At 35.1% G+C, this 13164-nt stretch overlaps 1 protein-coding gene across 2 annotated transcripts in view; it reads right to left on the bottom strand.

Annotated features, from left to right (window-relative positions):
- Positions 1-11581, bottom strand: part of SULT1B1 (sulfotransferase family 1B member 1) — a 38184-nt gene extending 26603 nt beyond the window's left edge. Inside the window, exons 1-4 of one of the 2 annotated variants that reach the window (XM_078001819.1) lie at positions 11367-11581; positions 5906-6097; positions 5505-5633; positions 493-590 (exon numbers count right to left, since the gene is read on the bottom strand). In XM_078001819.1, coding sequence (XP_077857945.1) covers positions 493-590; positions 5505-5633; positions 5906-6053 — 375 coding nt within the window. In that variant the 5' untranslated portion in view covers positions 6054-6097; positions 11367-11581. 2 annotated transcript variants of the gene reach the window in all.
- Between the last annotated feature and the right edge of the window lie 1583 nt (positions 11582-13164).

Genomic DNA, 13164 nt, shown 5'->3' with positions numbered 1-13164 from the left:
AAGTCAGATAAGAAAAAACACATAATCTGCATAGCACTGTAACTATTAAAGCAATAGAATTTGAAATATAAAATTTCCCCCAAAGCAGATAAGCAGGAACAAATGTTTCACCAAGGACTTATACCAAATCTTCAAATAAGAGCTCACATCCTTAAGTTCAGTTTTTACAGAAGGCCTGACGATCTATGGAGAGTTGGGAAATAAAAGTAGCAATATTGTGCTGAGATTTTTGATTCTGTTGCTGCTCAACTTCGGAAAACTTGAGTATATAAACTCAGACTAAAACTTAATTTTTAATGGAAATATTTCAATGTAGCTCAGTTTTCATGGTCACAAGTAAATGACTTCTGAAGATTTACATACAATGTGAGTGGGTATAGATTGTTGCAAGTATTTGGTTAAACAAACAAAAAAAAAATTTTTTAGTAAACTATGTGAGTGGGTAAAGGGATAGGGTCACACTAAAAAACTGACTTGGAGTCTGGAGTATACCTTGCAATTGTTCTCCCAGAAAGACTTAGGAAGAAGATCAGTTGGTAGATGTGTTTTCACAATCCGGGGTGATGGATTCTTCTCTAATTGTTCTATACCTAGAAATTTAGTTTAAGTATACAGAAATATTAGAGTCTCCGGAAAGGCTACGTCTCCTTATTTTGCCAACCAGTTTTTCAAGACATTTTTGAGCATTATGTAATGCAGCTAAATTCTGAACCAATCACAGGCATTTCACCACATTACTAGAGTCTGTATTGTGTAACATTCAAGGGTACACATTCTGAGGTTAGTCACCATGAATTCAAATGCAGACTCTATCACTTAAGCATTGTGAGACACTTTGAAAGTATCTCAGAATCTCTGTACTTCAGTTTCCCCATCTCCAAAACGAGAGATAGTAATACCCTCTTAAATAATTTGGAGTTTTATTGTACTTGTGCAATAAATGACTTTTTAAATGTTTTGTACCTGTGCAATAAATGACTTTTTAAATGTTTTCTTCATGCCAAAGAGATAATCAATAACTAGTAAGTCTAAAACTGGCTATTGTGTTGTATCGGATACTGTAGCATAGATGACATTAACTTTGAGTGTAATATCAGCTGTTGTATCTATATTTTCATTATATTCTATATGTGTCATATGTCTCTCCATATATGTATGGACAGGAAAAATGTGTAATCTTTAGTTATTAGCTTAGCTCTTTAAAGTCATACAACAAATATATGGTAGAACTTGGTTTCAAATTAAGGTCTTAAGAGAGATGATACATAAACTTCTTATGCATTCCTTTTTGTTCCACAGTATTACTTATACGCAGTCTAAACTCTGGAATACCTGATAATCTTAAATCATCTTGCCATCGCTGAATACAAAGGCAAACCCATGTAAAATTACATCTGACTCACTCATTGAAAGCAATACTTTGTTTTAAATGTTCACAATAATTCACTGCATATGCTAAGAAGTCATTCAGCCTATTACAACATTTTTCTTTTAATGTTCTATAAAACACATTTTGACTTAGTAAATTTTTAAATTATTTGTTTGTTTACTGTATGTCCCTCATGTCCCTTCCCCAACCTCACTCCTAAACATAGACTAAAATGGAGATTTCATAAGAACAGAGATGTAACTTGTTTTGTTCATAAATGTCCATAGAGAACAGTGACTAGCACATGGTCAGTATGAAGAAGACTATTTAATGTCAGTAGAGACAGGTTTGGCAGACAGGAAATTTAAAAATGTGGAAATCCAAGTTAAATTTGAATTATCAGATAAATAGCAGATTGTTTTTAGCATGAATATTTCCCGTACAACATTTGAAAAGTGCTTGTATACTTAATAAAATTGATATTTATCTGAATTTCAAATTAATTAATTGTCCTGTATTTTATTTGCAAATATAAATGGCTGTAAACATAAATTACCGTACAACTCCACCAGGGATTTTACTATGCCTCTACTGATCTAGCAACTACAGTCACTTTACCCAGCATATAAAAATGAGAAATTGTAATCTTCCACAACTCGTTATTACTTAATGGCCATGACATGAACTTATGTCTGTTTCTTTTAAGAAGTTTTTCTCACATCTGTTGTTCCCTGTTCCGCATTCAGCTTCCCTGAAAGAGTTCTCAATTTCCCCTGTTTTGCAATCATTTTGCCAAGTGAGTCTTCTAAATGAACCCTTTATATCCACAAGTATGAGTGTTAGCAATGTGTAAAGACAATAAAACTATATTCACTCTCTCGAGTAGATTTATTTATTTATTTATTATTTGAGACAGAGTCTCGCTCTGTCCCCCAGGCTGGAGTGCAGTGGTGCAATCTCGGCTCACTGCAAGCTCTGCCTCCCAGGTTCAGGCCATTCTCCTGCCTCAGCCTCCTGAGTAGCTGGGACTACAGGTGCCCGCCACAACGCCTAGCTAATTTTTTGTATATTTTAGTAGAGACGGGGTTTCACCATGTCAGCCAGGACGGTCTCAATCTCCTGACCTCGTGATCCACCTGCTTGGGCCTCCCAAAGTGCTGGGATTACAGGCGTGAGCCACTGTGCCCAGTCTAGAGTAGATTTAAATGATGCAGTTTACCCTCATCCACCTGCTGAACTCCAGCCATTCACTGTCAGGCAAAGCTGCATAGCCTCCCTCTCTATCCCCAATCCTGCCTTCCATCTATTATCCTTTACTCCCACGTCTCTGATTACTTTGGTTCTGTCACTTTTTCATTTCATACTTTCTATGGCTCTGAAGTCTTGCCTCACTCTTGAAGTCATTTGGGTTCCTTGCTCCCAGCATAATCCCTCAGTTCCAAGCTTTCCAAGGATAGACATGTTTAAGAACATCAAGCCATAACATGGGCACGTTTAAGAACATCTCATCATAACCATTTGCTTTAAGAATCTTTGCAGTTTGCATTTTAAGTCCTTGACAAATGTAAGAGTAACAACTTTGTGAGAGTAACGGATTTGCTTTGTAATGCTAAGTAAAAAATGTTGAGTATTTATACTTGAATTTTAAGTTGAAATCTTGCTAAATTTCTAATTTTCTTTTTAAAACTTTTTTAGAGACAGAGTCTTGCTCTGTCGCCCAGGCTGGAGTACAGTGGTGGAATCATTGCTAAGTTTCTATGTAGTTTTGAAACATTTAAAATGGCTAAGATTTCCTGTATTTGTGAGCTTAATTTATTGGAGTATAAGTACTTGGGAAGGTTTGTCTTGGTCAGATAAAGTAAGTGCTCAAGGAAATGAAATATACTAATTATATAAATGCCACTCAAGTGTTTAAAGGAGCTTAATTAAATATAACTTGGATCAAATATTAAACTCTTTTTGTTGTATAAGTAAAATAATAATATTTATAAGCTGAACTTAATGGCTTAGGAAAGAACTGGGATTTTAGATTTGTAACTGAAAAATTGAATCTATTTTTTAAACAAAATGAAACAAAACAAAAATTGGCATTTGCTCTCTGACTTCTGGCAATGACATAGAAGGACTGACATCCTGCCAGTTGATCCGTCTCTGCCTATGGAAGTAACTATTTCAGTCAGTCTGCTGAGGGGCACCTCCATCACAGAAGAGGATTTGGATATTTCTCTTTACATTGTCATACAGGTCTATCACGATCCTACTACTTATTTTTATCCCAGGATTCTAGCAGCATTAGACAGTCAAGCTTCACTTCTTGAATACCCCTCTCATTTATCTACAGGACACCATACTCTTCCATTCCCTCTTAGCTCATTTTTTTTCAGTTTCCTTTGCTAGCCGCTCTTTCTCTACCTAACTTCTGCATGTTGATGTTTTTCACAGCTCAGTCCTTCTCTTCTCATATTGCTCCACAGGCTTTCCCTGGGCAATCACATTGATTCCAATGTCCAATTATGCTGACATTGCCTAATGAATAAATTTTAATAAGCTCCAAATACCATCATTTTAATTCACTATAATTTTAACTGATTATAATATCCAATGGCATCTCAAGGTTACCATTTCACAACTAAAATATTAATAACCCTACACCCAAATGTGTTCCTCTCCAAGTACTTTTCCTTGCAAGCAAATGGTTCCACAGTCCACTTGCTTGATGAAATAAAACTGTGTCATTCTTGATTCTTTCATTTCCTTCATATTTCCTTGACAGTCCATCAACAAGTCAAAAATATATCTTCTCTAGCATCCTCAATTCTGCCTCCACCAAGCAACTTGTGGAATCTTTGTATTTAAAACAACAACAAAAAACAAAAACCCTATAATTTTTCTTTGCATAAAACCCTTCAATGTCTTCCTCAATGTTCTTGGAATAAAATGAGAAAATATTTTAAGAATTACAAGTCCTACATGATCTATCCTAGCCTAATTTCCAATTGTTTTGCATCCCACTTTTTCCTTCTTTCATGGATCATTTTAGTCCCCAGGCTACATCAAGGTCTTCCTGGAATATGCTTTCCAGGACTATATCCTGGGATATTCTTTACCCAAGTATGTACTTTTTAAACTCAATTGGGAGTAGATACCCCTTGTTAAATTTAGACTAAAGCTGTCATCTTACACATTTTAAGTTTGGCTTAAAGGTTTCTCTATACATAGTGAATTGTAACCTAACTGGATGTGTAAACATATTACATTCTACCTTGTGCCAATCACCAAGTTTTGGCCAATCGAAGGTGGCCAACTCTTCAAACTGTGTTCAAATAAGTCAAACACTAAACTGTAACTAAGCCAGCTGTTTCTATATCTCAATTCTGTTTTCTGTGTGTCACATTCCTTCCTTCCGTAAACCATGTAGCTGTTCTGGAATCTCTGAGGCTATTTTGGCTCAAGAGGCTGCCTGATTTGTGAATTGTCCTTTGCTCAATTAAACTTGTTTACTTTAATTTGTCTAAGTTTTTTGCCTTTATTACTCATTTAAAGTAAGCTTTCCTATCGTTTGCTTCCACAGAACCCTATTCTTTCGCTGTGCAAGACTACTAACATTGACATGCTGTTATTTACTTTTTAACATCACAATATTACTGTAAGCTCCCTATGATACAATATATAATTTCTAATCATTATGTATCTATACCATAGCACAGTGAATAATTCTTTACCAGCATTCCATAAATACTTGTGGAAGAAAAATTAATAGTATTAGTGAATTCTACGTTTTAAGAAAAGTTGCTCCTTGTTTATTAATTACAACAATGTCCTAAATTAGGAACTTACTGATCTAATCTGACAAATTCTACCCAACAAAAGTCAATAAGACAGAAAAAGTATTGTTTATTTTATCAATCAAATTTGTAATTGTTTTGTACAGTAAGACTCTCATCTTTGATATCATACCTGGATATACAACAGACAAAAATAAAGTTTCTTCATATTCCTCAGTTTTACATTGTTTTCCAGCTTCCATTTTATGTCACCAAATCTACTCCAGTTTCAGTGAAAGTCACACATACAATAATGCATATGCTGTGTAAATAATATTACAAAATAATAATTCCAAGTGGGTTAAATTTACCTGATATTCTTAATCCAGGGAGAGTCATTTCCAACATTGGAACTTTTTCGGTAATAAAACCTCGCTTACATTTTTCAATATCTCCATCATTTAGAATCATGTCTGTAATTTCACTAACCCAAGTAGTACCTGTGACAAAAGGCAACATTTTCAAAATAATTACCCAAATTGCACAGGAGAAGGGAGAAGAATCTATTGGAAACACTACCATTTTAACACATTCTATTACAAACTTAATTCCCCTTTCTATGCCCCAAATGCCAATTTTAATATACTAAAATAGGTGACTGCACTAAATGAATATTAACTTTATTTAGAATGATAATTATTTTATGGACAAGTTGATTTCCAAGAAAAAAAAATCGAGGTCGGACTTGAATTTGTCAGGCCACAGAACTCACCTGATTTAGGATAAGTGGCTATCACAATGTCATCTGGTCTGCTATGGAACTGTTCAATTTTTTCCCAGTTGTTCACAAAAGCACAGGTCATGGGACAACCATGGACCAACTTCAGATCTTTTCGCAGAATATCTTTTGGGGAAAGCATCTTAATACCAGATTGTACAAATATATAATAGATTGACAGTCGTTCTGGAGAAATATAGAGAATAAAAATCAGAATCTGAGTAACTAATGTTGGTCTTAAGACACCGCAATTTGTCACAAAGTAAAATTGGCCTTTTACATTCTGGGCGCATGGAGATCTAAGTACAAAGGGCGTATTTTGTGGGCATTAGGTGCAGTAGATTGCAAGAGCAGTAACTGGCTCCGTGACAAGCAGGACAAAGGTCTCTAGTGGATGTTTTGGAAAGAAATGAAACTGCATCTCTTTCTTTGAGTTAAAATGCATGTTTCACAGAAATATGCCATAAACAATCTGAACAATCTGGACTTAAGGCAAAATAAATCCACCGTTCATTATTAAGACTTCAGCTATACTTCATTTTTCCTTAAAGAAAATTTGCTGTCATTCTGACCTTTGATCTTCAGTTTGTAATTCATCTTCTTTCTTTGTCTGCTTCTAAGATTATTTTCTTTATCACTTATTTGGAGCAAGTGGATTATAATGTTGCTAGGTGTGGTTATTTTCGTGTGTGTGTGTGTGTGTGTGCGCGCACTCACATGCACATTTTAGCTTTATAGAGCTTCTTGGAATTGTGAGTTTATGGTTTCCATCAAATTTGGATAATTTTCAGCCATTATTTCTTCAAATATTTTTTCTCTCTCTCCTTCTGAGACTATAATTACATGTATATTAGGCCATATGAAGTTGCCCACAGCTGAGAGATTATCTATTTAGTTTTTTAAAAGGCTTTTCTGTGTGTTTCATTTGGGATATTCTCTCTCGCTATGTCTCTGTAATTACTAACCTTTTCTTCTGCAGTGCTTAATCTGTCCTTACTTCTTTCCAATATGTTTTATCTTGGGCTTTGTAGTTTTAGTCTCTGAATGTTCAATTTCAATATGCGTATATTTTTTATTCTCAATTTTTTAAGCATACTAAATACAATTCTAATGATTTTTTTTCTTTGTTAACAGTAACATCTGCATAGTTATATGTTGTTTTCAGTTGATTGGTTTTTTTTCTCATTATGGTAGTCTTTTTTCTCCTTGTTTACATGTCTGATAATTTTTTTATTGGATGCTTGGTGCTCCTGTTACTTCTGCTTGCTTAGAAACTGTCATTGATAATTTTTTGCGTCAACCTGACTGTGCCATGGGGTCCCCAGACATTTGGCCAAACACTATTCAGAGTGCTTCTGTATTGGTGTTTTAGGACTAGATTAATATTTAAATTAGTAGACTGAGTGATTATCCTACCTAAGGGGGTGATCTTCATCCAATTAGTTGAAGTGTGAGTAGAGCAAAAAGCGTGATGCTCCTAGGAGTGTTCCTTCTACCTAACTGCCTTTGAGCTTTAACGAAAACATCGTTGTTTTTTGTTTGTTTATTCCTACCTGCAGATTCAAACTGAAACATTGCTCTTCCTGGATCTCCAGCCTGCCAGCCTTTTGACTAGAGCTAAACCATCAGCTCTCCTGGGTCTCCAGTTTGCCTGCTCACCCTACATATCTTGGAATATGCCTGCATACCTACCTCTAAAATAATGTCATATATGTATGTGTTCAAAGGCAGTCAGACAGGAAGAATTCCTCTTTACCTCCAGGAGAGTCACCCTTTTGGTTCTATTCAGCCTTCAACTGATTGCATGAGCCCCATCCACATTAGGGAAGGCAATCTGCTGTACTCAATCTACCAACTAAAATTTTAATCTCATCTAAAAACACCCTCACAGACACACACACACAGACACACAGACACACACACACACACACAGACACACACACACACAGACACACACAGACACATACATGCACATTAGGTAATGTTTGATCAAATATCTGGGTTTCCCGTGGCCCCATCAATTGGACACATAAAATTAGCATCACAAAGATCTACTCATTATTTATTTTTTCCATTTCGTTTCCACTGAACTTTGTAAGTAAAACCATAGCCTTGCTTTTAATAATGGTTTTCATTTTACATCAATTTTATTTTATTTTACAATTTATAGATTCCTTCATAATCGGTGTTCCATTTATTTCTTAAGACCTGTTAATTTAATAACATAGAACACGTTTACTATTGTATGGATAGAAAGAATTTGAACTTATTGCAGCATAAATTGCATAATATCTTAGAGGAAATTGTATTGCTTCTAGTAAAATAACTTTAAAAATTGCCAATCAAAAGTTCTTAATTGATTAAGCATAACAGTTTCTGGTAAATATTTTGTAAGTAATTTGTGAACCCACAAACAAAACTCACTAACTTAACAGCTAGCTGGAGCTTAAACTAGTTTACCTAACATTAATTTGTACAGAAAGAGGTATGCTTTTGACTAGGAAGAACATGTTATGATAACAGCCTTGTATTTCAAAGCCAACTCCTTCACCATCACTACCCTCATCAACACACACACACACACACACACACACACAAATCTAGGAGGAAGAAATTTGGGCAAACATTTTTTTCATTTTATATTGTAAGACATGTATTACATGCGATATTTTTATACACTGTCATTCATATGTTTCACACAAAAATGCTGTGTTATTTTGTTTTTCCAGTAAAAGTCATTATTCAACAATAGGTTTGTCCTGAAACATGTAGCATCTTATGCTACAAATAGAGTGAAAATTAATAAAAATATCTTGAATTTTGCATTTTCATACTGTTTATTGAGTAATGGAGTTGTAGGCCTCAGAAATCTGGAATAGAAGATATTAATGGAGGAGCAGTCTCAAAATAGATTAGACACTGACAAGTTTAGAGCATTTGAGGCCCTGGGGCAAGGATGCCAATGACAGCTGAGTGAATGGAGCCTTTTAGGAAAATTATATTAAATATTTATCTTCGACATGCTTCTTAGTTATCCTCCATTTCCAGTAAAATGTCAGGTAGTCTTTGTAATATTTTGTTAGTGGAGATAGTCTTGTAGAAAATATTCTACAAGCATGAAATACTGTGGAACATGTTAGCAGCTCAAGAAAGGAACAATTAATGTGGATGGTCAAGGAGTCAGCAAAAGGAGGAATTTGAAAGAAAAGAAAGTAAGTCTGTAAGTAGTGTACTTGGGATGAAGTTTGCGTTGAATAAATTGAATGAAGAAATGAATGAATGATGAGATTTCCACTTCTCACCCAGAATCTTTTGATATCTCGAGAATGGTGCCCCTTCTCTGTTTGGATATAAAGGAATGAGTGCCCACAGGAGTCAACATAGTACATTCAGATATCAGACTTGATTTCCACAGGATAAATGAAATAGCTCTTTCTGAAACATTTTATTTTATTAACTTCTTAACAAGTTGTTTCTTCCCAAATTATCTAAAGGTAAAAATCAATGGTACACCTCATTTCAAAAATTGTCTATTCTGAATTAATTGAGAAAAATAAATGAGTCTCTATTCATTGGCTCCAGAATGTAATGTTTAGTAGCAGTATAACTTTGCTTATCAACTCTTATAACACATACATATTATGCAAAAGTGAAAGAATATTGATGGAGCCGATACCTTTTTCATACTGTCTACTAAAATTATATAGACAAATTTATTCCCCATGTAGCAAGTAGCTTATATTATATATTTATAGCATCATTTCTGGTTCCATTTCATGTCTTGGTTCATCCTTTGCCTTTTCTTTATTTATTCATCTTAATTTAACTTGTTCTATTCTTTTATATGAATCCAATTGATTTACAATTTCTATTCAAATTACAGTCCATGTACAAGCCCCATGTGTTATTGGCCTTATCGGAGAGCTTGTTAGAAATGTAATATCTCAGGCTTCAACCCAGAAGCAGAATCTACATTTTAGTAAGATCCTCAACTAATTTGTTTGCACTTAAAACTTGAGAAAATGACTTTAAACTACCTTTAATTATCTAATGATACAGGGTGCATGTAAATGATTTATCAAAATGAATTCAGTGTCTTTTAAAACAAATTGTGTTGATCGTGCTTCTTCGTGTATATGATCTCTAATCATTACCTACCCTGAAAAGATCAGTCTTACTTTCATTCTGTGGATAAGATTAGGAAACAGATCTTCAGAGGCCCTGCTCAAAGAAGCACAGAAAAGGAGTGGCAACCCAGGGATAGACTTTAGTTTGTCCAGCTCTGTTCAGGTGATCATACTGAAAATTTACTGTAGGCCCAACCCAGAGTCAAAAATGTCTGTGATTTATCTCATTCAAACAAGAGTGTTTACAAATTGGAAGGGATTTTTGCTTTGACAATGAAAATCCCCTGTGACAAAAAGGTCAGGCTCTTCATGCTGTAAAAATGTTGCTGGAGAAGAATAGAATGAGTAAGAAGATGAAAATAAGGCAACTGATTGTGAATATATGCTAGTCACCTCTGGAAAGTGGGTGTGTCCAATACAGGAAGCTACAGGGTATTAGGCATGAACTAGCATTACCTCGTTATGACCAGTGGATAAATGATGAGTTCTGAATTATATGGGGAGAAGGGTATGGAGAGGAGACTGGAAGATATCAAATAATTGATATAATTAAACTAGATATGCTGAAAGATGATTTATGAATGACATTTGCTTTAAAATCTAAAAATTAGTTCATAAAATATTTTAAACTCTATTGGAAAGGAGCAGGCAATTTAAAGTAGTTGTAAATTATACATGGGATCTCAAGACTTCATATTTAAGATGAGCCATAGGCTGAAAATTAAAATGTCTAAAATTACTTTAAGGAATATTAATGGAACAAAAGAGAAAAATAAAAAACAATGCCTGTTTTAGAAGAAACTGAGTCATTTAACATTAAAACTATATTTTTCTTTCAGTTAGAAAAAAACAATTTCTTCCATTTGTCATACCCTGGCAAAGTTTAGCTCTATCTGATACACATCAAATCCAGCTACTTAAATAAATGTAGTAAATGACATATTTTATATTCTGGAATGCACCTTAAAGGTGTGTGTATGTGCATATGTCTGCATGCATGCATGTGAGTGGGACTGGATGAAAGATGGGAGCAGAGAAACGAAAACTTGAAAAAGATTTCTTTTTCCGTAAGTGGTTTATAGTTTCATGAGAAGACCTCCATTCCTTGCATGCTTCAGTTCCACTAAATGTAGACAACTAAAATTGAACATTGAAAGCTTCAGAGATGTTAGACAGCATAAACAACAGTTTTCTATAAGAAAATTGGAATTATGCCAAAGACTTGCTAATTATAAAATATGTTCAAAACAGAAATTGTTCTAAGGCACACAATATTCTGTGGGGGTAGGACAAAACTTCAAAGAAAGAAATTGAAAAGCAAATTTTACCTCACAATTTAATCCCTTTGTTCAGTTTTCATTTTCAGCCAGTGAAGCTGTTGTAGAGTAACCATGGGAAATGGCAGTGGTTCCGGGAGGGAATGGGGAGCCCAGGAAGGCTCCTGGCGCCAGGAAAAAAACAAGTTCAAGGTTTGATCTGAACGTAGCAATCACTGAGTTTACAGGCAGCTAAGATATAAAAAGGTTAAACTACCCACACCCACAATCTCACACACACACACACACACACACACACACACACACACACGAGGCAAGCTCCACTGTTTCAACAGCTAGCAAAGCCAGGAAGACAGGAAATGGATCAGGGTGGTGGCCATAAGTCAGCACAGGCACAGGTTGTTTAGATTTTAAGCTGTCTGCAAGCTTCAAAGGGTCTGAGAAATGCAGAGGGAAAGAACATGAAGGGTTAGTGGATCAAAATTCTTGCTTCTCTATATCTTATAAGAATGTCTTCTAACAATTTTGGCCAACACAAAAATAAAAATTGGTTTTGCATGTTTGTGTGCATGTGTCAGTGTATGTTTCCATCTGGAATAAAAGTGAGTTTCTAATATCATTAAATATCAAACATATTAAAGATGAAATGATTTATTACTTTGGCACCTGAAACACAAATACTCTAATCATTTCCACAACTCTTGGCTTTTTCTTCTTTTGGTATGCAGAATCACATAGACAAGAAATGACTGGAAATCAATCCATTTGTTAAGAGCGCTCGTCTCAAACTTACACACAACTACAACCACCAAGTTCTTGCCCCTGAGTTATACCTATGAAGGCCTGGGAAAGCCAGGAAGACCAGAGGGAAAGTAGCACATTCCTTTAGACCATCAGTTTAACTTTTAAATTTATTAAAGAAATGTAAAGCGTGTTTTCTTCTTAAAAGATGCTGCCAACAGATTCCTAATCTTTGCCAGCCAGGGTTGTTTTATTTTCATTTTGTAAAGAGGGTGGAAGTGTATTACAGAGAGAATACAGAGAAAAGGGGTTTATGTGCACCTATTATAGTTGTATTTTTTTGCCCTTATGGGGAAGCACTATGCCTCCAAATGAATCGGGAACAGGCACATGGAGGGCATTGAGACTGTCATATGTCAATCTATCTCTCTTTGATTGAGAACCTGAAATGTTTGACTTTTCTGAGATGCCCTAGCTTAGAAAGTTAACTTTCTAGACTAACTTGTTTATTTTCTAAATATGATTTTGTGATTTTATAAACTAGGATTTTCTTTTCTCCTTTTGATGACACATAAAGCCATTGGCTCCCACAGACCACCTCCCCTTCCTACCAGCCTTCATGCAGTCAACTGACACATTCCACAGACGTAGAGTCTGTATAGGTCAACTTTCTGCAGTAGTGAACACTGAAAACAAAAGCTGAACAAATTATATTTTCATTTGAGTATATAAATCTGCTATTGAAAATTATTTTACAGTGTAAATTTACAACCAATTCAATAGGCAAGATAATAAAATACATTCAGACAGCCTGAAATCTGACAAATTTTGGAAACCTGTGGAATTGTACCTCAGGCTTCCTTAAGTAAACTTATCAGTGAACAAGGTGATTATTCTAACCCAGCCACAATTTGTGAAGATAGGAAAACACACTGAAGGCAGTGGGAGAGGACTAGTGAGCAAGAGGGTGGGCTATAGCACAAGTCCTGGGTTTTAAATCCCAAACACAATCATTAACCAGCCTTGTGAGAGGGACAGAAAATTTAGCCTCTCTGTGCCTCCATTGCCCCACTGGGAATAATAGCATCTTCTTTATACAGTTGTTTCA

This window comes from Macaca mulatta, chromosome 5 (genome assembly GCF_049350105.2).
Source record: "Macaca mulatta isolate MMU2019108-1 chromosome 5, T2T-MMU8v2.0, whole genome shotgun sequence".
NCBI classification, from domain to species: domain Eukaryota; kingdom Metazoa; phylum Chordata; class Mammalia; order Primates; family Cercopithecidae; genus Macaca; species Macaca mulatta.
This window is presented reverse-complemented; position numbering and strand designations above follow the sequence as displayed.